The 26084-nt window shown below is 41.0% G+C and overlaps 4 protein-coding genes across 5 annotated transcripts; 2 read left to right on the top strand and 2 right to left on the bottom strand.

Annotated features, from left to right (window-relative positions):
• Nucleotides 1–162: 162 nt before the first annotated feature.
• Nucleotides 163–1256, bottom strand: LOC146222296 (uncharacterized). Its single transcript, XM_084692135.1, has 2 exons — nucleotides 889–1256; nucleotides 163–724 (listed from the first exon to the last, which is right to left on the bottom strand). The coding sequence occupies exons 1-2, from the start codon at nucleotides 1254–1256 to the stop codon at nucleotides 280–282; spliced, it is 813 nt and encodes a 270-aa protein (XP_084548261.1). The 3' UTR covers nucleotides 163–279.
• A 2158-nt stretch (nucleotides 1257–3414) lies between these two features.
• LOC146222295 (uncharacterized) lies at nucleotides 3415–10298 on the top strand. Of its 2 annotated transcripts, XM_084692031.1 has the most exons (7): nucleotides 3415–3462; nucleotides 7827–7921; nucleotides 8013–8363; nucleotides 8540–8584; nucleotides 8811–8933; nucleotides 9130–9158; nucleotides 9240–10298. In XM_084692031.1, the coding sequence occupies exons 2-7, from the start codon at nucleotides 7879–7881 to the stop codon at nucleotides 9357–9359; spliced, it is 711 nt and encodes a 236-aa protein (XP_084548157.1). In that variant the 5' UTR covers nucleotides 3415–3462; nucleotides 7827–7878; the 3' UTR covers nucleotides 9360–10298. The 2 variants fall into 2 exon arrangements, with proteins under 2 accessions (XP_084548157.1, XP_084548156.1); XM_084692030.1 differs by lacking the exon at nucleotides 3415–3462 and having other exon boundaries at nucleotides 6680–7921.
• Nucleotides 10299–10666: 368 nt separating this feature from the next.
• Nucleotides 10667–12997, bottom strand: LOC146222294 (uncharacterized). The gene is made up of 4 exons (XM_084692134.1): nucleotides 12664–12997; nucleotides 12101–12103; nucleotides 11532–11879; nucleotides 10667–11302 (listed from the first exon to the last, which is right to left on the bottom strand). Exons 1-4 carry the CDS (start codon nucleotides 12995–12997, stop codon nucleotides 10848–10850), a joined length of 1140 nt encoding a protein of 379 aa, XP_084548260.1. The 3' UTR covers nucleotides 10667–10847.
• A 7058-nt stretch (nucleotides 12998–20055) lies between these two features.
• Nucleotides 20056–22331, top strand: LOC146222293 (signal-regulatory protein beta-2-like). The gene is made up of 3 exons (XM_084692029.1): nucleotides 20056–20706; nucleotides 21003–21350; nucleotides 21459–22331. Exons 1-3 carry the CDS (start codon nucleotides 20661–20663, stop codon nucleotides 21923–21925), a joined length of 861 nt encoding a protein of 286 aa, XP_084548155.1. The 5' UTR covers nucleotides 20056–20660; the 3' UTR covers nucleotides 21926–22331.
• Nucleotides 22332–26084: the final 3753 nt, after the last annotated feature.

The raw sequence follows: 26084 nt of genomic DNA, 5'->3' as shown, positions 1-26084 counted from the left end.
ATAAAAAATAAACATTTAATTCCAGAAAACTTTCCAAATTTGTGTAGCACTCAAACAGACTTTATTCAGCTTGGTCGGCAGCAAAGGACACGTTGCCTAACAAATCATTAGAAGTTACTTAATACATTATTGTTTAATTATGTAATAAAATAGTCTCTGAATTTAATTGGAGTAATAGATCATTTTACATAAATATTCAAGTGCAAGGGCACTTCACTTCATATCCAAGGGATTGTTACAGGTTGCTTACAGTACATTTACAGAAGAACTTGGGTTCAGTTATTTTCTTGCAACATAGGTGACAAAAAAGATGAGAAAAGTGCAGAGGACAACTGCAGTTCTCATGATGGAGAGAAAGACAAATATTGTTATATGGTCTCTACTAAGTGGTATAAGATCCAACATGGTCCCATTTCCAAACAGTATCTCCCCACATGAGGCCAAAGCACAGTAGTAAGTCCCAGCATCAGACAGGCTGAGGTTCCTCTTGGGGAGGTTGTAGACACAGCTCTGTGTAGGAGACCCAGCCTCAGGGCTCTTCTCACACTGATCACTCCTGCCTCCATGGGTGTAAAGGATTCCTGGACGGGATTCTCCTGAGCCATGTCTGAACCAATAGACACTGTGTTCTCCTGCACAGGTCTCACTGTGTATTGTGCAGTTCAGAGTTACAGAGTCTCCTGGCTGGATGGACTCGGATACTGGCTGCTGGACAATAGTTATACTGTCGGACCCTGTGAATAAGTACGGATATCAATGATTTAATAAATTTGATATCCAGATAATCATTCCAGCAATCACAAATAGTGACATTGGATGACGTTCAAATTTGTTGAAAAGATCAGAACATTTTTGTCACTACTGATTCTATACTATTTCAATACTGACATAAAATCTGTACCTTTTACATTGAGAAAGATGTCGTCAACAAATACTACAACATTGGAGTGTGCGCTTCCACAGAAATACATAGCTGTATCTGAAGGCTGAACGTCTGAGATTGTCAGGTGATTTGTTCCTTCACCACATTGCACAGAGAAGCGAGGATTGTCCTCAAACTCATTGTGCAGTCTGGCTTTTGGTTCATACTTATACATTGTAGATACCAGCTGTGGTTTATCTCCTAGGGTTTGACGGTACCAAGAAAAGTGCATTGCCATAACACCTTGGTAGAAGCAATGCAGAGTTACCGTGTCTCCAACATTGACAGACTTGACACCATTGTCCTGCAGTACAGACTGTTTCACTTCTTGCATGAATACTAGGACAGAGAGAAAAACATTGTTTTTATTTATTTTAATACACCCCAATCCATACGGTCATTAATTGACATGTCTGCAAACACATACAAATATATACATTTATATTTAAATATCAATATGTTATTCATGCAGAGATGTCAAAATCATCCAATGGTGAAGGTAAAAATCTGACAGGAAAACTTACCTAGAGGTAATGTCATCAACAGTGAAAGGTGTCTCCGACACTTCATCTTGTTCTAAAGCTTTGTCTTGAGTAAACTAGTTTACCCATGCAAGCAGCACTTCATAAAATGGGGTTATTTGTGATTGGTCCGTAAGCGAACCGCAAAATATGTGCTGACATTTCCTTTCTGGCATCATCTCCCTCTTTGAGAGAAATGAAGAGATTAAATAATCCTTCAGGTCAAACGAAGCAATCAGTTCACATTTTAGGGTAAAAGAAAAACTTAATTTGAGCTAATTTAAAACTTTTCAGGTAATAATAGTGTAATGCATGTTATCAAAAAGAGTAAGTAGAGTGAACAACAGATATGTGGAAGAGACTGACTGTTGTGTTGACTTGAACTGACCTAGATTCAGACAGAAGATGGACAGAGTATCCTTGAGGTCTGATTGTGGCTCTCAACTGTCAGGTGTATTCTCAGAAATAACAGAACTGAACAGGATCAACTCAGTGCTAACATAATAACTCAGTGCTGACATACCAAGTAACCAGGCCATCTAATTGCTAGATCTGTGTGTGTTTTTTAAGCGACTTAAATTGTGGGGAGGGGGGGGGGGATTTGGGGGGGGGCACATGACATTTCTTTGTTATTACATTTGTCTGGATGGCTGGTAAGCATTTTGAAGTGCCCTTTAGTATGAAAATGTAACTTACAGGTCTATTTCCCACTTTTGATTTTAATATTGGTAGTGTTGATATTTCAGAATCTCCATTTTGGCAGATAGAGCTAATTGTTGAATGACAACTGAACTTCAAAGACTCAAAGATTTAACTCATACAAAACATCATACTTCATAGTATGTCTGTTCATCATGTATTAGTAATGTCAAGAAAGTATGCCCACTACTGGCCAACTATTGCGGAATGATCCAAAGCCATGAGCAGGGGGGACTTTTATTTGCAACATCTCTGCTGAAGTATACATACACCAACCTCCCACTAGTATTGCATAGTTTCTCAGCCAGTCAATTAACTGTCATTGTATAACATTGGATTAGATGAGGATCAAGTGTGTAACTGAAATGAAGAGCATAAAGGAGGTAGATAGGAATTGTGGTTTTCTCCTCCCAAAACTCAGTGATTTAAAACTCCATTAAGTGCTGTATGATGTGAATACATGGGAAGTGATGAAAAGTTTGAATCATTTTAGTTCTCTGAATGTCATTCAGTGAAATTGTATTGGGGTAGTATTTTTTGATAGATAACTTCCGTAATATGCCCACTGTTTTATATATTTTATATAAAATATATATTATTTTTTTTTGTCCACATAACTCCAAGTGCTTTACAACACGACCTTAGGTTCTGAACCATACACCTGCCAGTTGTTGACTTTGTGCAATGCCCTGTTGAACCACACACACAGTGTCCTGGCATTATAGTATGATGATATGAATGTATGGGGCCTCAGTTTGACTGTCCAGAGCTCAGGACTGTCCAGAGTTCCGCTAAGAGAACTATTAAGTGGCTGGCTAGCAGAAAAATAAGCTAAGAAGCAGGTAACCAATGGTGAGGTGATCTAATGCAAGGTATCATTACTATATCTGTATAAGAAATTATTAAATACTAGTAGTAATAAAATACATATCAAGTGTAAATGTGACAGGTGGGAGGGGGATAAACCAGGGAGCCATCTGGTTCACCTGGTTCTGTCACATGACCACCTTACTTTCAATTAAATACAGGTAGATGGCATATTGCCACAGTTAGTGTTGTTTTCAATCAGAGCTGGCCGGCGGTGATTAATTGGAAGCGGGTAAGGACAAGCGTCACCACGTAACCCATGTTTACTAATGTTTGTGTTTTAATTGAGATTTTAAGACGGTAAATGTGAGGTGAATTAAATGGTGTAAATTGTGAGTAAATGAGAAATTTGTATACTGCTTTGTATTGATTATGCATTTATTGTCGTTGTAATGTCCTGTGCTAGAAACGCATGGTTCCCGTCTGCAGTCTGACCTTAGCACAGACGTAAAGGTATTAATTGCACCAGTGTAACGTCATGTAAAATTAGTACGTTTTGATACACAAGTGGCTAATATGATGTCTGCTACTTTCAGGGAACATTAGTAACCACTGTTTTTCCGCACCGTAGACTTTTACTAAAAAAAACAACTGTTTAAAACATTCGCTGTTCCCCAGCCTAATAGCCTACTATAGGACAACAGTTCAGGGGGTCCGTGTACGTGAGTTTAATTCCTTATATCGTTATAACGGAACACGCATGAATACGAAAAACGTTTGTGAGTCCTTTTTTTCGTTTTTTTGCAAAAACGAAAAAACGGATTTTGACGTTATTTTGTTTTCTCGTTTTAAAACAACTAAACATAAAACAACTTTATATTTTGATTTTTCTCACGTGGGTGGAGGTAAGCGTGAAATTCCTGTCATTGGCCGAATGTGTTGTCAGCACTACCTGTTCTTTCAAAGTAAAAGTTTCCCCCATCTAACTCGATTAGCCTAATATGGGTTATCTATCAGTTACATTTGAGGGTATTCACGTTTATAAACTTTCCAATTAATCTTTATTGACTTGTGAGTTCGCCCTTCCAACTTCATTCAATGCATCTAATTTTCTCGGGCCTACTGATATCTACAGGCTAAATAAACTAATGTCAAAATGCTGTAGGCTTAGTTGTGTTTTTCCATTTATATTTGTATTAGTAATATTATAAGATCACATCAATCAATTTTATTGGCCCCTTAGTGTGGTGGTGTTGCTGTAAATTGTTAGCTAACTGATGGTGCTTATAGATTCAACATTCCATTGAACTTCTTTCACACAACTGTAAAAATATATTCATCATGGCAATTCTAAATGTGCAGAGGAAAATGGAATGTGCAACTGAAATGCAGGGATAGCAGCATGTGAGGTTCTCATGCACTGATGATCCTGTGCACCCTGCTCAGACACAGCTTGTCCATGCCGCTAGGCGCTTGACCTCCTCCCTGTAGTCTGTCACTGACACAGTTTCATGCATTCAAATTTCCCCCTAGTCATCATACTCCACTAATTGAATGGTTACTTTTAAGTGTCAAAAATAAGTTGCACTATTAATAATACAAAAGCTGTGTCAAGTTGCATGGGTAGTTTTGATGGAGAGCAATCTTCAAGACATGCCACACATCTTTCATTGGATATAGGTTGGGGCTCTCACTGGGTCACTCAAGGATATTGACGTTTTTATTCCTTAGACTAGTGTTCACCAATCCTGTTGCAGGAGAGCTCCCTTTGTGTATAGGTTTCACTCCACACGGCCTTAGCTGCCGTTAGTGAGTGGTTGCACAACTAACTAGCACACAGATGGTGTACTTTTCTCTGTTCCTTTGGGATACAACATTCAAGTACCATACAAAGTCAAATACATTTCAACACCTAACTGCACCTTCTCTTTCTGCATGAAATACTGTATCTTACATATATCCAGATACATGTGTTAGTTATACTACATTCATTTAGGAACTCTGAAATCCAAACAAACATTCATGCACTTAAACTTTGTAAAAAATGTCATTTCTGAAGAAGGGTCATTTCAGGTTTCAAATCAATTTAATTACAGACAAATGAAAAAGGGCAACATGGCGTTAAACTTGGAGCTTTTTTATATACAAACTGTATATGTCAACACTTAATAGGGCAACAAGGAACAGAGAAAAGTACACCATGTGTGTGCTAGTTAGTTGTGCAACCACTCAGTAACGGAAGCTAAGGTCATGTGGAGATAAACCTATACACAAAGGTAGCTCTCCTGCAACAGGATTGGTGACCACTAGTCTAAGGAATAAAAAGGTCTATATCCTTGACCCAGTGAGAGCCCCAACCTATATCCAATGAAAGATGTGTGGCATGTCTTGAAGATTGTTCTCCATCAAAACTACCCATGCAACTTGACACAGCTTTTGTATTATTAATAGTGCAACTTATTTTTGACACTTAAAAGTAACCATTCAATTAGTGGAGTATGGTGTGTAGATGACTGGGGGGAAATTTGAATGCATGAAACTCTGTGTCAGTGACAGACTACAGGGAGGTCAAGTTCAAGTCTTTTATTTGTCAGGTACACAGAACAACACAAGGTTAGACTGGGCACTGAAATTCTTAAGACAAGACAACGCAAACACCTGGCATAACATAACATATAAGTACACGTAACATAATTTACATCTATGCTGAGCTTAAATAAGTGAAACTTCCTAAATATACAGCTAGCAATAAATAATTGACTATACTAATACTAAAACTTCCTCAATTACAGATAACAATAAATAGTACACTATACTAACCCTAAATGCACATAAAACCTGTTTCAACCCTATAACCTATTTTGACCTAAGTGGAGTACAGTACAATAGTGCAAATTTTCAGATCAGTGACTATGTCAATGACCATACAGGAGCCTGGTGGCAAGGTACAGTGAGGTACAGTAGTGCAATGTTACTGATAGTGCAACCAGTAGCTGAAAGTGACAGAGTATAAGTGACTAGTGTGCAGTAAATCAATGTCCACATCCGTGTCCATTCAGAAGCCTGATGGCCCTTGGGTAGAAACTGTTGTCCGGTCTGCGTGTGCGCAACCGGATGCTGCGGTAATGCCTGCCAGAAGGCAACGGGGTAAAGAGACTGAAGGATGGGTGGGAACAGTCTCTTACAATCCTGCAGGCTTTCCTTAGGCAACGTGTGTGGTAGGTGTCCTGTAGGGCTGGGAGCTTCCTGCCGATGATGAACTCAGCAGAACGGACCACACTTTGTAGGGCCTTGCGGTCCCTGTCTGTGCAGCTCCCATACCACACTGTAATGCAACCGGGCAGAATGCTCTCTATAGTGCATCTGTAAAAGTTAATGAGGATGACTGAGTCCATACCAAACTTCTTCAGTCTCCTCAGGAAGAAGAGGCGCTTACGGGCCGCTTTGACCACCTTGTCCGTATGAACAGACCAGGTGAGGTCGTTGCTGATGTTCACCCCGAGGAACTTGAAGCAGCTGATCTTCTCCGCTTCCGATCCATTGATGAGTAGGGGTCCATGCTCCTCCTCCTGCCGCCTATAGGTCAAGCGCCTAGCGGCATGCATAAACTGTGTCTGAGCAGGGTGCACAGGATCATCAGTGCATAAGAACCTCACATGCTGCTATCCCTGCATTTCAGTTGCACATTCCATTTTCCTCTGCACATTTATATTTTTACAGTTGTGTGAAAGAAGTTCAATGGAATGTTGAATCTATAAGCACTATCAGTTAGCTAACAATTTACAGCAACACTACCACACTGAGGGGCCAATAAAATTGATTGATGTGATTTTATAATATTACTAATACAAATATAAATGGAAAAACACAACTAAGCCTACAGCATTTTGACATTAGTTTATTTAGCCTGTAGATATCAGTAGGCCCTAAAAAATTAGATGCATTGAATGAAGTTGGAAGGGTGAACTCCCAAGTCAATAAAGATTAATTGGCAAGTTTATAAACGTGAATACCCTAAAATGTAACTGATAGATAACCCATATTAGGCTAATCGAGTTAGATGGGGGAAACTTTTACTTTGAAAGAACAGGTAGTGCTGACAACACATTCGGCCAATGACAGGCATTTCACGCTTACCTCCACCCACGTGAGAAAAATCCAAATATAAAGTTGTTTTATGGTTTGTGTTTAAAAAACGAGAAAACAAAATAACACGTCAAAATCCGTTTTTCCGTTTTTGCAGAAAAACGAAAAAACGGACTGACAAACGTTTTTCGTATTCATGCGTGTTCCGTTATAAGGATATAAGGAATTAATCTCACGTACACGGACCTCAGGGCTTGCGGTTTGCCGTTGTGTGTCTTTTTATGTGAAACCACCTCAAAGTTGTGTGTCTCTTATTTTGTTGGACGGGCCTTATTCTGTCATTTTGTTTCTTTGCAGTGAGAGTGCGCCACCCTTTTGGGTTGATTTAATTATATTAGTTTGATTTGACATTTTGTAACAGGCATTGTAATGATATCGCAGCCTTGGTGCAGCTTGTTATGCTAGTGGCTCGAGGGAACACCAACTGTAGGCTACCATAAATAAAGTGCATTCTTTTTGTACGCCGCCTCCTCCCCTATTCATTTCATTGAACACACCATCGGGGGAAATACCGTTCTAGTTACCGCTGGCTCTTAGTAAAGAACCAGTAGGGTCTAGATTACATTAAAAAAAAATGTAAGTGAAAGTTGAGGGAAATCAAAGAATAACACTTTAGAGCAACACTTAAAATACAGGGGAAATGTGGTTTCAGAGACAAAGGTTAATGTTTGCTCTCCTGTTGCATTGTCTCATGTCACCACCCTGATGAACAGTCCCTTTCATGTCTTTAGAAGGACTTACTGCTTTCATACCGTAAGCCGCCTGAATAGATCAGCACCCGGGATGAAACATACACCATTCCCAGCTCTTCTAGTGCACTGGTTGTGTAAGTATTTTAAAGGTTGGTAACTAAAAGTTACACTTTATATTTTAGGTTAACCCTGATCTATTTTACAATTGCTTTTCACCTTCTGTAGGTTGGACCACTGTTGAGTTGGGTTACACAATGGTCCCCTCAATGGTGGCACGTCCTGGGGAGAATGTCACCCTCCAATGCGTCCACATCAACAAGGATCCGGCACACATAGCCTGGTTCAAACAAATAAACCGATCAAAGCCCTTGTGTATCGCTTCCGTGTACAGCTCTAGCCCTGATAATGTCAAGTATCATAATGGATTTCAAGATTGGCGCTTAGATATGAGGTATAATAGCACTTTACTTTTTCTCACAATCAGAGAGGTGGATTTATCTGACTCTGGCTTGTATTTCTGTGGAAAGATGGATGTTTACATAAGTTTCACCAATGTGACTTTCCTCGAAATCAAAGGTAATCTATAAAAACAATTGTTCTGACACAGCTAACATTATCTTATAAAATGTCTCACAATAACTTTTAATATGAAAACAGTTTTACAGTAGATATTGTTTGTAATCATTGGATAAGGCAAGACAGTTTAAATTTACAAAAAAATCTGAATGGTTTCTTTTTTGATCCTCCTACAGTTTCCGAGGACGCCGATAACCATGGTACAAAGTTATGCTCAGACAGTACGTTTACCATGTTCTCTCATGTATCTGTCAGTATACTCACCGGAACACTTAAACCAATTAAATCTTATGTTTATTTTTGGACTGAAGACTATTTTGGAGTAGTGAATATAGTATACATGCAACACTGAATAAACAGTAACAGATGCAGTAACTTGTCTAAGAAGGTGCTTTGACAGCAAAGAAGGTTCTATTCCCCTGTCCTAAAATGCATATATTTTCCTAGAAGATGGACGTATGAGTATGTTTCCACTGGTCGTGATCCTGGGTGTTGTGACTGCTTTCTTCCTCCTGGTCATCTTCCTGCTGCTTCTTCATATCAGCCGAGGCAGAGATGCACTCAACACAGGTGCAAAGAACGACTCATGGCGTCGGCACAGTCTTCATGAAATTGTTAACTGACAACAGACCTTGTTTGTGAATCTGCCAGCTCAAATATACTTGCATAGTATGACATGATATATTTTGTATTTAGATGCAAATTTGGTGAGAAAATGGCATCAGACTTTACATTAAATAATTTCATTTTCACGTTTCTATCCCAGGTTCTATCTCTCAACAACAAGATAAACAGGTAAACATTTGAAGACATCCTTATACAAATGTCTTAGAAGCTGTAGGAGCAACTTTTTTCTCATAGTTTTTGTGTGTGCAGGTCCAAGATTCTGGTGAACTGATTTACGCACCTTTGAAGTTTACCTCAAAGAGAAAGAATGGACAAAGAACAAGAAAGATGGATCTGGAAACTCAAGTGGTGTACGCTGCCACAAGATGACAACATGGAGTAGCAGGTTTCTTAAAATTGACATTTAATTGAGCAGCAAATAACCTCTGCTGTGTGTTTCAGTTAGTGAGTTTTACCTTTACTGTTTATGGCTGTCTACCGTTAAATGTAGGTCATATAGCTCAAAACTGCAGTCTAAAGGTCTGGTTAGGACATTTCAAGTTATCAACAACTCTGCTTAAATGTTGAAAATGTAGATTAGATTTTCCTGGGAATATTTGCTAAAGGCATCTTTTGATTGTCACTTTATTTAACAATAAATAACATCAGCTGAAAATGTTTTGCTCAGATTTGTACTAACGCTTCAGGTCTTGTCAAGACCATATCTGTGTAGATGTGTCCAGTCGCTCTTAGTAAGACGCAAAAAAATCCCTTTGTAAGGACAGAATGTTTGGTATCTGACATAGCTGTCCTTATACCCAGCTCATCATGTCCTGGTGAGAGTGACAGGAAGGAAAATCTCAATGTTGAGAGAGACATATTGAGGTGGCTTGACTATGTTTAACCCACTCTTGAGAATGTAATTACTGTGAAGCAGTCCGTGAACAAAATTCTCAAAATGTATATTAGACATTCAATTTTCTTCCACATCACAATCCTGTATGTTTGCATTGGTGCAATAAGAATATACCTGTAAGGTCAACCATTTGTAGATTTGTTAAAAATGATGATTACAATCAATGATTGATTTATTGGTCCTAAACATTGGAAACAATTGGTTATGAGTGTGGGTGGGTAAATAACCAAGAATCATTTTCAGCTGAGAACAGTAGTTTGTTTGCTTCCTTCCTGTTGAAGATGCGGTTCTCTTGCCATGACCCTCGCTGAGTTAAAACCACACTGTTCATTTGACTTTTGACTTGTGTGTTTGTGTGCTGGAGGTCAAAATCTGAACGTTACAAGTAATTGAACTTTTATTTTATTTTCATCAACATGTCATTAATGTTGCTAAGAATTATACTTTGGTACACATAATGTATGTAATGTATGCTTATAAAAACCCTGATTATACAATATGTGTGCAAAATCCAATATTATAAACATAATGACATCATTCTTACAATCCCTGAGATACTTATCATTAAAAGAAACATTCATAGCCTTGAGACATTTTGGACATCAAGTCCTCAGCCGATTGCATCATCTTAGATCCTTCACTGTGTGTTAGATCAGTGAAATTATTGCTGTTCTGGCCCTCTGCTGTCCCCTCAGATGGGGTTTTTAGATGGCAGCTAAGTCTTCTACCTACAAGACTAACATACTTTTGCTATGCTTAGGATACACACTAATCCGTTGGAATGCTCTCTAACAATCAAAAGTAGAAGAGAACTACTGAAAAGAGGAAACATTTGATCAGTTTCTAACATTGTTTTTGAAAGAAAGTATGCATTTAACTTTAGTAAAGCCCTTTGACCATTCATCTAACCATATATTGAACATCATCCACATCTTAAAACCAAATACTTTTAAAAATCGGAACTATTTCTTCTTGAAATAGAGAGTGACAGAGAAGATCAGGCAGCACAGTAGAACTCCGGTTCTCATGATGGAGAGAAGCACCAGGATTCTCATCTGATCTTCATTAACTAATTTAACATCCAGCTTGGTTTTCTCTCCAAACAATATCTCCCCACATAAGGCCACAGCACAGTAGTAAGTCCCAGCATCAGAGAGGCTGAGGTTCCTCTTGGGGAGGTTGTAGACACAGCTCTGTGTAGGAGACCCAGCCTCAGGGCTCTTCTCACACTGATCACTCCTGCCTCCATGGGTGTAAAGGATTCCTGGATGGGATTCTCCTGAGCCATGTCTAAACCAATAGACACGGTGTTCTCCTGCACAGGCCTCAGTGTGTATTGTGCAATTCAGAGTAACAGAGTCTCCTGGTTGGACTGATTCAGACATTGGCTCCTGGACAACGGACCTGCTGTTGGACACTAAAAAAGGTTTAATTAAATTTGAAAATAGCTTTAAAGCAGGAGCATACACTGTCTCTGGATGGATTGACTCAAACACTATTGGGTAGTATGGTCCTAGTATTTCCATCATTGATCAGTTTATAGACGTTCTCTTAGACACCATTACACAGTACGGACAGTTACTATCCTTTTCATGATAATATCCCAAACCAAGTTGGGATATTTAAATGGATCTCATTGTACTTACCCTCATGCATGAGATATACTCCACTGCTGAAGGTGATTTCATCATAATTTCGAACAGCACAGTAATACGTTCCTACATCCACCATCCCAGCATTAGAGATGGCCATAGTAAGCCTGCTTCCTATCTTCCTGAACGTGTACCTGGAGTTGTTTTTGAACTCCCCCAGGAGTGTAGGCTCTACAGAGTTGACGTAAAAAGACACCATGCACACAGGAGCTTGTCCAGGGGTCAACTTAAACCAGTGGTAGTAGTTCAGTTCCTCGGTGATAATACACTCCAAATCAACTGTTTGTCCAGGAGTAAAGGTCTTCAGCGTATCAGAGTGAATAATACTACCAAGTGTCATCACTGAAAAAAGACAATTAATTTATTACAATTCATGAATATTATCATTCATACATATAAATATTAAAGAATCTGAATATGCACGTATGACAAATAATAGCTTATACCCCAAATGATGATGTATTCAATATGAAAATGTCTGCAGTAAATGACTTACAGTACTCTATTGAATTTTACTGCTAAACCATAATTAAATTTTTAAATAATCCATTCTATGTTCTCACCTGCTTTAACGGACACAAACAACACAAGGAATAGGGTTGGCATTGCAAAAACCCCTTAGCAAAAAACCAACACGGTATAACACAGTACAAGACTGTGTGAGAGCAGCAAAGAAGCAAAGTTTACATCCCCCATGTCAAAAACTCCTCCCTTTCAATGTCAAAGCATGTTGAAGGAACATGTCCCAGACAAAAACTGTTACAGTTCTGATTAAGTCACTCTCTATACAATGAACATATTTATCCATTTATATATATAAGCTAAATCAAACCATCCACTGAAAATGTAAACCTGAGAAAGATTTGCTCCTCTAATATTTTTTTATATAAAAAAGCCAAATATTTTTGTAAATCAATAAATGCATAACATAACAAAGCAGGATGTAGTTGGTATTGTGGGTAATGAGGATGGAATCAGTCCACAAAAAGTTCAACATCCTGTAGCACGGTTTGATAAAAAGCAAAAATCATTTTCCTGACTTACCTCCTGGGCTGGAATTCCAGCCATTACAGACAGGCCGATAGCTAATGAGTGTAAACAGTGTGAATGCTGAGTGGTGCCCCACAAGCAGACTCAATATGAGGCTGCAGGCAGGAAGAAACTTCCAATCGTGCTGCTTGTGACACGGTGTGAAGGCACTCCGCTTTCCATACGTCATGGATGGAGCGGGAGGCACAGGTCATAATAGAATGTAGTTTGGACTGTCTCCTTGTTTCTGACACGTCCTCCAGGGTGCCATGGTTTGTCCAGGAACAGAGACAGCCATTCTCAACTTTGAGTATGTTTCCATCCTGATCCTGGGTGGTGTGACTGCTGTCCTCCTCCTGGCCACCTTCATGCTGCTTCTTTATACGTGGTTGGCCGTGGCAGCGGGACAACAGGAGATATTGCCTGTTCATCTTGTTATGGAGACTATTGAATTTATGTGGTTATGAAAATATAAAGTATACAAATGTGTATTTTGTCATGTGAACTCAAGGGAGAACTTGGCTTCTTATGTACGACTGGCAGTGAAAGAAGAAACTGGGTGAAGCAGCTCAACTGAATTTGGTTGAGTGTGATTGGTTAGATTGAATACTTGCAAAGTTTCTTTTGCACCAAATGTCATCATATTTCACCAATAGCAAGATAAGCAAGACAATGTGATGATAACAAACAGTCATGACATCAGAAGATGATTATGATATAATAGCATTATAATGGCACAGTAGATATCACTTGTGTATGTGTGTGTTTGACAACCTACAGTATGAGGATTCTAACACTCTGAACAACACCTTCAAGAGGAGGGAGAGAGTCGATGAGAGACTGGGAGACTCTAAAGATGGATGCTGCAATGACATGATAAAGCTAGAGGTGGATCTTAGAGGGGGAAAAAACATGTAAAGCCAACATTGAAATGTTGCTTTTAACTATGCAAGCCTTAGTGAGTTGAGCTACATCCACTAAGACCTTGTCACACTCATCCAGGCCCTCAACTTTATAAACACTGGGTTGAGCTTGAGGGGGCATGGGGAAAACCCCATGTCTTGGCTCAAGTGCAGAACTGCTAAGAAAACTTCATGAGTTTTGAATGGCATGAATTGGCAGTTGTGTGGCTACCTTCAGGGATAGCCTTTTGAAAATGTATATTTAACTGCCTCACTATTGTAAATGATCAGTAAACATATTGTTTTAGCCAACTACTATGCATGTTAGCAATTTATCACATTTGTCTACATTTAGGGTATTGTCAGAAATATTAATCTATCAAGCATTGCAGAAATGTTGAACACAGAATCATTCTTATACAGGATAAATGTATTACATCTTCAATTTTCCCAACAGCTATTTCTTCTGTTACAATGCTGTCTTACAAACCCTTTTCCCTTTTTATCTTTTAAACCAATGTTTCTAGGGGGTGTGCAGTTGGCTAACCCCAAAAATATTGAAAACTGTGTGGTTGGATAGGTGTATACACAACAAGGCTTTGCATGTGACCCATATAAGAAAGAAATACAGATGGTCTGCGTCTAACTGTCTGTTGTGGTCAAACGGGTCTCTCTCTCTGTGCCTCTGACTACAAACCTTCATGACAGGAAGACTGGCCCTAAGCTCTAACCACAGCCATGTCACTTTATTACTGCGTCAGCACACGAGCACACCATCCCCTTACCAATAAGAGTGCACACTGGCCTCTTCATATAAATGTCCCTAGCTTTCAGAATCATTCAGAGAGAGAGAGCAAAAACAAAGCAAGTTTCTCTGTCCTGTGACATTATAGAACCATCAACCACAGCTTCACAGCTTCTGTCTTTTATTTCACATATGTTTACTGTCTCACTCAGACACTGAAGCACAGCAACTGCCATTGGAACGCTCGGTAAATACAACTGGTACAAATAATAATCTTACTTCTGCCAGCAATACAAATTACCAAAATGATCACATGCATGCAAGAATTTGACTATGGACTCACAAATAAGAACCTTGTATGGGACAGATGCTTGACAGATGCTTGGTTCTGTTTGCTTGCTAAACGACTGGATGCATTGTTGAATAGTTTGACTTGAATCTGTTCATCATGATCAGCATGCAGAAGAATTTGATTATGCAGCACTTCACTTAGGACAAAAGTAGCCATGGATGAAGAGGACAGAAAAGTTGCGGATGACAGAGGGGAATCTAATGATTGCTGTTCAAGGCAGGGGAAGATCAACTATTATGTCACATCCTTTAGAATGAGAAAAAGGAGCATCTCTGTGTTGAGTAAGAACTACTGATGTGACAATCCAGCCAATCAAATGTTTTCGTTTGGGGTATTCAGAAGTACTGGTGTGTGAGGCAGTCCACATTTACAACGCACAGTAAAAAGCATGTGACGTTAACACTTCCTCAAACCATGTGACAAATCAATGAGACTCTTAAAGCAGTTGATTTTCTCATTCACAATTACTTTACAGCGATAAGATGTTATTGATGTACTTCCAGCATACTTAACTGTCCATTTGTGTGTGTGTACGTGTGTGTGTGTGAGAGTGAATGTGTGTGTTTAGGTGATGCCACCCCCCTACTTATTTTCCACTGTGGTAGAGCATTCTGTAAAGACAAGAAGCCCTGCTCACAGGAAGACTGGCCTTCTGCTCTAACCACACTCTTGCTATTACTTCACAGTGCATCAAAACCACTACTCTCGAAATTGTACTTGCCTTTTTCCATTGCATTAGACTAAGATTGCTTGACCAAAACCAAAAGGTTTGTGCATTAGAAGGTCTGCATCAAGAGCTACCACACACAGGTCTAAACTAAGGCATCTGGCTGACCTAAAATCATTCGGACTTGGAACAGTTGTTAAATTTAATTTGTCAAGCATGATGCATGGTGTTTCAGTTTTGCTATAGTTTGCCCCTAGATCTAAATGTAATATAATGTCTTTGTTTCATAATTTTAAAAGTGTGTGATGCTAGAGAATATTTATTCAATGTGTGATTGCCTGTTATACGCAATAGCACATTATTGCAGCCTTGTGGTGACTATATCTCTGAAGAATGCAGCTAAACAGAAATGTCGGGTGTGTGCAGTGTCATTGTACTCTTTGCGGTCTCATTTGAGCATTTGCTACCGACAGGCCCGTAACGGAAACACATGAGGCCCCCCCGCAGAATAAGCCTGAGAGGCCCCCCCAACCCACCACATATGTAACGGATAACGTAATACAAATACCGACAGGACGAACAGGACCCCGACGCGATCAACTGAACTTTTTGAAACATTCTGAAGAGCCGTGTAGGCTAATAAATGCAAGATATAAAAACTCAAGCTTGTCTTGTGAGGAAAATTTATTCAATAAGAAAAAAACGCTCAAACGGTTTGCAGGTGAATAGCTATAACTACACATGTGCGCGTCTTTTAGCAAATCTGTGTGCAAGTCTTTTACCACACTCTTTACATCTAAACTGCGCGCACATTCATTTTCTATGATAAGGATGGCTAGACCTGACAGCCTCTCTTGTGACATGGAGCTTCTGAGATATGTTTTGATCAGTTTCAGCATGGAAAATGACCTTTCAGCGCTTGCGACAGTCACGGGTATTGTCAGAAATAATATGATGGCCGTGGCTACACCAGGCACACATGATAGTAGGCCTATGGAGTTGTGTTTTATTATTAGCGTGTTCGCTAAATCATAAATGGAGCCATTTTTTGTCGTGTGAATCTTGTAGAAAGCAATGACTGTACGTTTTACACGATCATAATATGTAGGCCTATATAACTGAAATACAATGACTTATTGTAACTTTGATTATGTTTTTTGTATGTTTAAATAGTCAAATGCAATCGCTACAACTGCACGCTACTGTCGCATAGGCTACGTTATCATGTTTGCTAATAATGTCAGTTATGTAGGCTAATATATTTTATAATTAAGCACTTTTTCTACTTTCTCGTTTTTTGTAGTTTCACTCCATTTCAATGTTGTCAGCTTGATAGGAAGTCAATAAAGGAGCAAGGCTAATTTTCCTGGCTCTTGGAAAGGAGGCTCTGTTAACGATAGGAAGCACAACACAGAGCTACAGCCGTCCAAGTATTGACCTTATTCCGGAAGTCACGATGGGCGCGGCCATCCGCGTATTCTCATTTCCGGTTTAGATACTTTCCACTGTATAACGGTGCTAAAAGACAGTGTCTTAAACAGGCTCTGGTACTCATTTATGGCTAATAAAGATGCCCAGCGTCAACTGCAGTTTGTGGCTGCCATAACAGGTGGAGAAGACGGAATCAGACCCTGTATTATCATTGTTTTGACCATGGAAAGAAGAGGTCCGAGTGTTGTGGGCCGACATAATTTGCATCGACCTCCAACCAAAGTTGAGGATCTGCGTCCCTGGCTGAAGGCGCTGAATAAAAAAAAACTGAAGTTTCCTTTTGTCTGCTCGTATTAATAAAGGGTGTAAACTAACTATATTTTAGTATGTTTTAGTGTTCTCAATTCATGATATAAGTAGATACATGATTATAACCAAACGTATGGGCATGGCTGTGAGCAAAACAATTGCTGCAGTACATCTAAATTTAGTATAAAGCTTTTGAAACAACGCGGCAATCAAATTATTTCATGCGTCTTTCTAACTGCCATTAGATAGGAGGGAAGATACATATCTTGTAAGTTTTAACACGTTGCATATCGCTTGTACCAAAGCCCCTCGATGAAAAGGTTGTAACTTTTTATTATTACAGCACAATTTGTCACTCATACATTTGCAGTTAATGGCTAATAGCAGAGACCTGATGTAAAAACTAGAGCCTCAAGTAGATAAACAAGAAGCTAGCTAACGTTCTACTGCTAACAGTGCTAGCTGGTCGGTTTAGAGGGGAAGTCTCAAATACATGTACTGACTGTAAAATTAATCACACGACTGAATTCTAGAGGACCTAAGCTTTCGAACAAAGTATAGCAAATGCATATGCCCTGCAGTGAAATCGTTAGAATATCTTATGTATGTGGCTAATGTGATGCCTGCATATATTGCAGCACAGCAGAGTGCAGGGCAGCAATCTGACCGGCAAACGAATTATATCAACACTTAAAAGTCGTTTTCAAGCCATCCAGTGAAATGGTGTATTGTTGACTTGTTGTAGCACACGAACATAGCACATCTTGCACAAATCCACCAAATGATTTAATATTTTAGCGGAGGGACTTCTCGGCAGTTCTCCATTGAATTGAATGATATCCCCGGTAAAGCGGAAGTGCAAATACAACGGAAGTGCAAAAAGATGAAGAAAGTGGGCGGGGCGGAATAAGGTGAATAGGCTAACGTTAGCTACGTGGTACAGTAATGTTAGCTATAGCAAACAAGTACAATATCTGTCTCTTGCAGATGAGTGCATTCTTCACCGGCTGGCCGAAAAAGAAATGTGTAATTTTGGGAAGTTTGGCATTTAATTCAGAAATGTTTTGTTTTGAATGCCGCTTTTGGGCACCGCTTTTAAACGTGCGTTTCATTTTTCCTACGCTACACTACAGTTAGCTACCTATTTGCAGCGGGCTCGCCGGTCTGTGTGACCATCTGACCTACTTCGTCATGTCACTTACCTAGCTAACAAAGAAAGCACAATTAAATATACTTTCCTTTATTTTTATATAAACTCTGGAAAAACAGACAAGACAATAAGACATCCCATGTAATTCAAATTCAAAATAAAAAAACGGGGGGCCTGCCACGCGAGTATGTATGTACGTGAGTGTGTGTGTGTGTGTGTGTATGTAAAGCTCTGGAAATAATTGACAGCCTACTGGGTAACACTTTATTTTGATGATCCTGTTGACACACTAGGTTATTTGAAAATCCGCGGGTTTTCGTCGGAATTCTGCGCCCGCGTAGGCCTATGGTTTGGGCCTGGCTATTATGGAGAGAGATGTATGGCTATAGCCTACCAGACAATTACCCCAAAAAATTAAAACTGGCGCACTTTTATTTAATTGGTTGACGATATCACAAGACACAAAGATGGCTCTGGTTCACATTCCCTGAGCCTAGTTGAGACGTGACTACATTACAAATTCTAAAAGCACCACCGTTTGATTTGTAAAACCTCATCGCGCGCTGAACATTTGTTAGTCTTAAGTGTAACATTTTTTGTTTAAAGCAGTCCTTGTTACTTGCATGTGAAACAATAATTCTACCAAACTTTTTTCAGCATCAACAAAATATATTTTAATAGGTACGCGTGTTCCATTCAACTCAACGCCCCCTGCCTAGCAAGGGTGGCAGTATGCAGAGTAGCACTCATTTCACCCGAGCAAAAGCACGCAGGGGGGATTCGGAAGGAGAGAATAATACACAAAAGTGGTAAATAGTTGGCGAATTAGCAGAAAAGGTAATCAAGATGAAAAGTAACAAAGAGCTCATCCCCTTTACTGTAAAATACTAAATGCTTGTAACAAGCTGAACAAGCTTAGGGGGTGATGTAACGTTATTGTTTCTAACAGTTGATGTTAGCCTCAGTGTTGGGCAGTATGCTGTTCTTCTGTAAATTGTGACTGTAACTGTACTAAAAGAAACGTTGCCAGTGTGGTGATTGTATGTATGTTTTATTTTTGGTCAGGTATTGACTACATGACCAAATGTTGTAAAAATAAAAGAGCTTTTTTTCCTTTCATTTGCTGCCTATCATTTTTGTTTAACTGTAGTTTATAGCCATAGCCTGGTATTGACTTTAGTTAACCAGTGTTAGTAGTATCAGTTTAGCAAAACTTTCCTCTTTATGTACAAATGGTTAATGGGTTCTGTTGATAGTTTATAGGCATTCTACTAACCCAACGGGTTTTCACTTTAATTGGATGGTCCTAAAACACGCCTGTAAACATTTAGTGGAGAATGCCTTCTAATAGTTTGTAAACAATCAAGAAGAGAAGCACATTATCATTAGTTGAGAATCAATACATTATCAACAGACAGTAAACGTATCAGTTAACTGACAATTAGTTGAATGTTAGTTATAAACCTTGAAAGTCAGCAGACATTTTGTAATGTCTGTGGGTCAACCCTTGAAATGCATCTGATAATCAACAGGCAGTTAGTTGAATGTATGGTACTTGTCTGTTGAAACTGTTGAATGTCACACTGATACATTGTTTACATGATACTGAGTAGCTGTTTACAACTTATAGTGTGTCAACAGACGGACCATCAAACTAAAGTGTTACACACCACTGGCACCTTTTACTTTCATTCCCAAAAAAAAAAGTTGAGAAGGACAATTATTTTAAGTGAGGAACCGAAGGATACAATTTGCACTGGCCTCAAATATTACCCTTATGTTTCACTCAAAATTGTCCTTCTCAACTTGTTTTTTAAATGAAAAAAAAAGTGCAGTGGTCTCTACATTTTTTCCAAAGCCATATGTACATATGTATGTATGTATTTAATTAGCACATGTATTGGGGATGGGAGGTGGGCACACCACACTGAAAACTTAATTTATTTCCACCTACAGCTACTTCATCAAACCACGTATACATATTTGAATTCACTTAAGTACAGTAAAACCCTGGATATCAGTTTAATTTACTTGACATCATCCATGTAGCTGACAACAATATGTACTTGTAACTCTATATTGTTTTCATTTAACCCAGTAAATACATTTGAACTCTTCTAGTAAACAGTACAACTTGTCAGTGAAACAGTCTTTCAGTAAGGTACAGAACATGGCCCTCTTTTAATTGGGAAGGGAAAACTACTGTAAATGTCTAAGCTTCACATGATGTGAGCACCCATTATGCTTGCTCTTTGGTAGGCTAATGCTAAAAATCTTAACCTTCATAAACTTGACACAATCTTCATACAGACGTTTAATTTACATATGGCTTAGTAACCATCTCAGAGCCTACACGATCAAGATATAACAACTGTGTTGCAAGTTTACCTTTCACACTGTTTTTACTCATTTCATATTAGCCAATCAGACTGCCTACAGTTCTCTACATCCCCAGTATGTATAAAAGGAATCCCCTGTGACACGGCAAGTGTATGTTTTCACTTTAGGTATACATGCAGGGATCCTGAAAGTGGAAGAATGGTCAAACTGTCTGCTCTTCACCCTCTGTTATTATTCAGAGCAGGTAAGGAGATTTAGATGTTTAATTGAATTGTTTTGATGTATTGTTAATAGATGCAATCCTTCATACTGATTTTGCAGATGGAGTGGAATGCAACCAATGTGAAAAATTGTATTTGATACTGATTTTAGATTTTACTGATGAATGCTAATTTTACCATTTGGAGCATCCAATTCAAATTCTACTTTGAGATTTATTACATACCTGATTTACACTTTTTAAATTAAGTCCTAATTAAACGTATTAAGTAGTTTAATACCATGCCATTAATAAAATGTTATTCTCGTCATTCTTTTCAGCATTGTCATGTGCTTCAGTTGTTCAGCCAGATGTTGTGAAGACCTTCAGTCAAGGACAAACAGTTGATTTGGCGTGCCTGATCACAGGGGAGCGGGTTTTTGACTACTGGATCAAGCTAACAGTTGGAGAAGCACCAGTGTTTATTGTGTCTTCTTATTTAAACTCTAAAGAGCCTACATTCTTTGGGGAGTTCAATAGCAACTCCAGGTACAAGTCCATGATGAAGGGGAATTGGTTTGTTCTAACCATTACTGATGCTGGGATGTCCGATGTTGGAATGTATTACTGTGCTGTTCGAAATTATGATGAAATAACCTTTGGTCGTGGAGTTCTTTTGACGCATGAGGGTAAGTACTGATGACTTTGTGCATACTGTATATTTCAGCTTATTTCTTGAAGAACTCCCAATCATTTAATTGGCATCCAATGTAGCTCATTGCTCCTGTTAATTGAAGGTGCAGATATCAGGAGCCAGCATCTTGTCCAGCAGCCAGTCCTTGAGTCCGTCCAGCCAGGAGGCTCTGTTACTCTGAACTGTACAATACATGCTGACACCTGTCCTGGACAACACAGTGTCTATTGGTTCAGACATGGCTCAGGAGAATCCCGTCCAGGAATCCTTTACACCCATGGAGGCAGGAGTGATCAGTGTGAGAAGAGCCCTGAGGCTGGGTCTCCTACACAGAGCTGTGTCTACAACCTCCCCAAGAGGAACCTCAGCCTCTCTGATGCTGGGACTTACTACTGTGCTGTGGCCTCATGTGGGGAGATACTGTTTGGAAATGGGACCAAGCTGGATATTAAGTCATGCGGTGAAGACCAGATGAGAATCCTGGTGCTTCTCTCCATCATGAGAACTGGAGTTCTACTGTGCTGTCTGTTCATTGTTATCATCTTCTGTTTCATAAATAAATCCAGCTAAGGGTGATATCCATCTCTCTGAACTGTACTTTGTCATTTATGTCTTACTTATGCAATTATGATCTTAATTTATTTTCAGTGTTTACAGCATTTTATGTCTGATAATTTTTTTATTTTATTTTGGGGGGGATTGGTTCCATAGAACTTCAGCTGGCTTATCTGTACAGGATGTTCTTTCCTATTTTAAATAAAGCTGCAGACTAATGTAAGAAAAAGCTGTGTATTTTTCAAAGTGAGGCCAATGAAAGAGATGTGAGCAGTGTTTTTATATGTAAAACATTGGTGGGGCACAAACCATTTCGAAATATGATACATACCATTAAAGCTACAAAACTCCCTCTTGCTACTGATGTGTTTATTTAACACATCAACAAACAGCGTGGCTCCACAAAACACCAGGTGTTGTAGTACACATACTGGAGAGAGAGAGAGACCTTCTTGTGTAATTGCTCTCCTTCACACACACACACACACACACAAGTAAAAATTACCACTGTCACATTTACAAACCTAAATTAGGAATGCAACCAAGCTCAGAACCAATTTGCCAACAGGGTTATACGCGAACAGCAATGAGCTCAACCCCACTGACGGCCACAACAAAGCGAAAAGACTAACGAGTGTTTCACTTTAATACTGCACAACAGAATGAAACACACTGACACATGAGCTATATTTCATGTGAGCGGCCCGAGGCACGGAGCAGGGCAGTACGGGCCCGCCTCCAGGTATGCCGGCAGCGCCGCATGTGAGCTTAGACAGAGGGGACCATTAACTCAGCCTCCTGGGATGGAAATAGGGGGGGTTGGTAACTGAGGGAGCATTGAAAGGGGGAGAATCCAGTAGAGGTGCTGGTGAGGGTGTTGTGTGCGTACTCAACCCACAGGAGCCCCAGGTGGAGGTGTGGTCTGAAACAAGACATCGAAGTGCGGCCTCCATCTCTTGGTTGGCTCTCTGATTGGCATTTGGTTTGTGAGTGGTAACCGGAGGAGAGACTGATGGTGGCCCCTAGGGCGGAACAGAAAGCCCGCTACACCTGCGATATGAACTGTGGTCCACAATCAGAAACAATATCCGAGGGATGCCATGCAAAACTGTCCCCCCAACCGGCTGTTGGGGGGACCGGTACCAGGATCTGCTTGCAGTGTCTGAGCTTGTTTGACCAGGGACTCGACCTCCCATGTGAGGGCAGCAACCAGGCAGGTGGGAGGCAGGATGGAACCCGGATCAGACGTGTTATCCCCGACAGAGTGCAGGCGGGAGAGGGCATCTGGCTTGGCGTTCCGGGAGCCTGGGCGGTATGTGACTTGGAACCGAAAACGACTGAAGAACAAAGCCCATCTGGCTTGGCGGGAATTTAAACGCTTGGCGGTCTGTACATAGGACAGGTTCTTGTGGTCAGTCCACACAATGAAGGGCAGCTCAGCACCTTCCAGTCAATGACCCCATTCCTCAAGCGCCAGCTTCACTGCAAGAGGCTCCCTGTTCCGTACGTTGTAGTTCCTCTCTGGAGGAGTGAGTCTCCTGGAGAAGAAGGGGTTTGTAGTTTCTGGTCAGTAAGAGACCGTTGGGAGAGCACAGCCCCTACCCCTGTGTCTGAGGCATCAACTTCAACAATGAACTGGAGCTCTGAGTCCGGCTGGGTCAGGACTGGGGCGGATACGGAAAAAAACTCTTAAACCTTTGGAAAGCAGCCTCATCCTCTGGAGGGAATGGTGTGGATGTGGAAGTGAGGGCAGTGAGAGGGTCAGCGATATGGCTGTAGTTGCGGCTGAAACGTTGATAAAAGTTGGTGAAGCCCAGGAAGCGCTGTAACAGTTTCAGGTTGTCCAGAGCAGGGCATTCTGCTACTGCAGAGACCTTGGCGGGCTCCATCTTCACCTGACCCTCGGCTATGATGTATCCCAGGAAGGACACGGAGGGAACGTGGAACACACACTTCTCAGTCTTGAAAAAGAACCTGTTTTCCAAGAGGCGTTGAAGGACCTGACGCACATGTTGAGCAAGAGTCAGAGAAAAACATTTAAATATCGTCCAGATACACAAAAACAAAATGGTTCAACAAGTCGCATTACGGAATACTCAAGTGTCCAAGAAGGGTCTTGAAAGCGGTCTTCCATTCATCTTCCTTACGGATGCGAATCAGGTGATAGGCGTTTTGTAGATCCAGTTTGGTGAATATAGAAGGCCCATGAATGTGGAGCTTATGAGGGGTAGTGGGTACTTGTTCTTCACCGTGATGTTGTTGAGACCCCGGTCGTCAATACAGGGGCGCAGGGTTCCATCCTTCTTCCCAACAAAAAAGAAGCCTGCACCCAGGGGTGAAGAAGACAGATGATAAAGCCAGCAGCTAGTGAATCCTGAATGTACTCCTCCATGGTGACATGCTCGTGTGGAAGAGGTTGTACAGCCGACAGCTGGGGTAGGGAGAACCGGGTTGGAGGTCTATGGCACAGTCGTAAGGGCGGTGGGGAGGCAAGGACAGGGCGCGCTGCTTACTGAAGACGGGATAGATCATGGTAAATCACAGGGACAGAGGACAAGTCAGGGGGCTCTTTGGGTAATGGGTCTTGGAGGGGCCAGGAGCAGGGGCAGAGGCAGACCGGCGACAGTGGGAGTAGCAGTGAGTGCTCCAGGACACAACCTTCCCTATGATCTAGTCAATGTGAGGATTATGGGTCTGTAACCAGGGATGACCTAGCACCAGTGGTGTGAAGGGACAGTCCATGACATGGAGGCAGATTCCTGATGGTTACTGGATAACAGCAGGCTCAGAGGAATGGTCTCGTGTGTCACTCGAGCGATGAGTTACCTATTCAGTCCCTTGGCACCAATAGGTGTGTTCTGGGGTATGGTTTCGATTCCCAGTTGGCGAACAATCCCTTGATCAATGAAACTTTCATCTGCTCCGGAGTCGATGACTACATGAAGAGGCAAGGCCTTGGTGCGCCACCAGAGGGTGGCTTCGAGTATGGGACGAGGGGGAGCAGATAAGGCAGTGCAACCCGTGAGCATCTCCTTGTCTACTAACGGGCCTGCCCGTTTCCCGGGCAGAGAGGGCAGGTGGAAAAAAAATGGCCAGGCTGACCGCAGTACATACATGCCCTCTAGGACATCCGTCTGGCTCTTTCCTCCGGAGTCAGGCGGGCATGACCAACCTGCAGTGGTTCGGACACCTCAGGACTAGGCCGGCGTGCTTGTGGGGGTCAGCTGCCCTGGGCGGGGAACCCCGAATAGGGGGCGCACAGGTGTCTCCTGACTGGAGACGAGAGGACCTCTCCCTACAGCGTTCACGAAGATGGTTGTCCAAACGAATGGCAAGAGCGATGAGCTGGTCCAGATTTGCAGGCTCGTCGCGGAAGGCGAGTTCGTCCTTGATAGACTCACACGACGCGTTCTGAAAAGCGCCTTGTAGTGCCTCGTCGTCCCAGCCGCTTTCTGTGGCAAGAGTCCGATAGTTACCACACTGCGAAAGCCCTGGTGGAGGGACAGGTAAGTTTGGCTGGTGATCCTGGAGGCACAGGCAAAAAACAAGGTTAGCAGACGAATGATGATTTCATGAAAATTACTTGTATCTGACTTCTCTAAGTTAGTAACCAGGAGTATGACTACCAAGGTAGACAAAACTATAATCCAGCGATGAATAATGTGAAAACCAGGTTTGTTATACTGCAGGGCTGATGAGTTGATGGGAGACAGGTGGGAGACTGAGGCAGTGTGTGTGGGTAATTGGGAACCGGAGACCATGGCCACACCCACCACCGGGAGACACAAACAAACAAAACCGCCGCTAGGGGGCAGAGGTAGAGGGCACGACAAACGGCTGTACTCCTCGGAAGTTTCCAGTCAGTACAGCCGCACTATCATAGGTCTGAGCGATCAACTTTCTCCCAGCTTCAGTGGTTCCAGCACACTCTTGATGTTATTAGAGAGGCTGAGTCCAGTTTTATCCTTGACTTCCACAAACTCCAAAAACCTCTCTGTCACTGTGTTGTCAGGCAACATGTATCGCAACACAACCACCATTTAGAATTTACAGGAGACATCAGTTGTCTCATCTGCCTGTAGGGTAACAAATGATGTCTCGTTCACTTGCTTGGCTATCTCCTCCTTGTACACTTTATACATTATGTCTAACAGTTCGTTTTGTACAGTGCTAG

Source organism: Hypomesus nipponensis, chromosome 25 (genome assembly GCF_054491055.1).
Source record: "Hypomesus nipponensis isolate SF chromosome 25, ASM5449105v1, whole genome shotgun sequence".
Taxonomy (NCBI): domain Eukaryota; kingdom Metazoa; phylum Chordata; class Actinopteri; order Osmeriformes; family Osmeridae; genus Hypomesus; species Hypomesus nipponensis.
The sequence above is the reverse complement of the archived record's forward strand: the minus strand, read 5'-3'. Positions and strand labels throughout refer to the sequence as shown.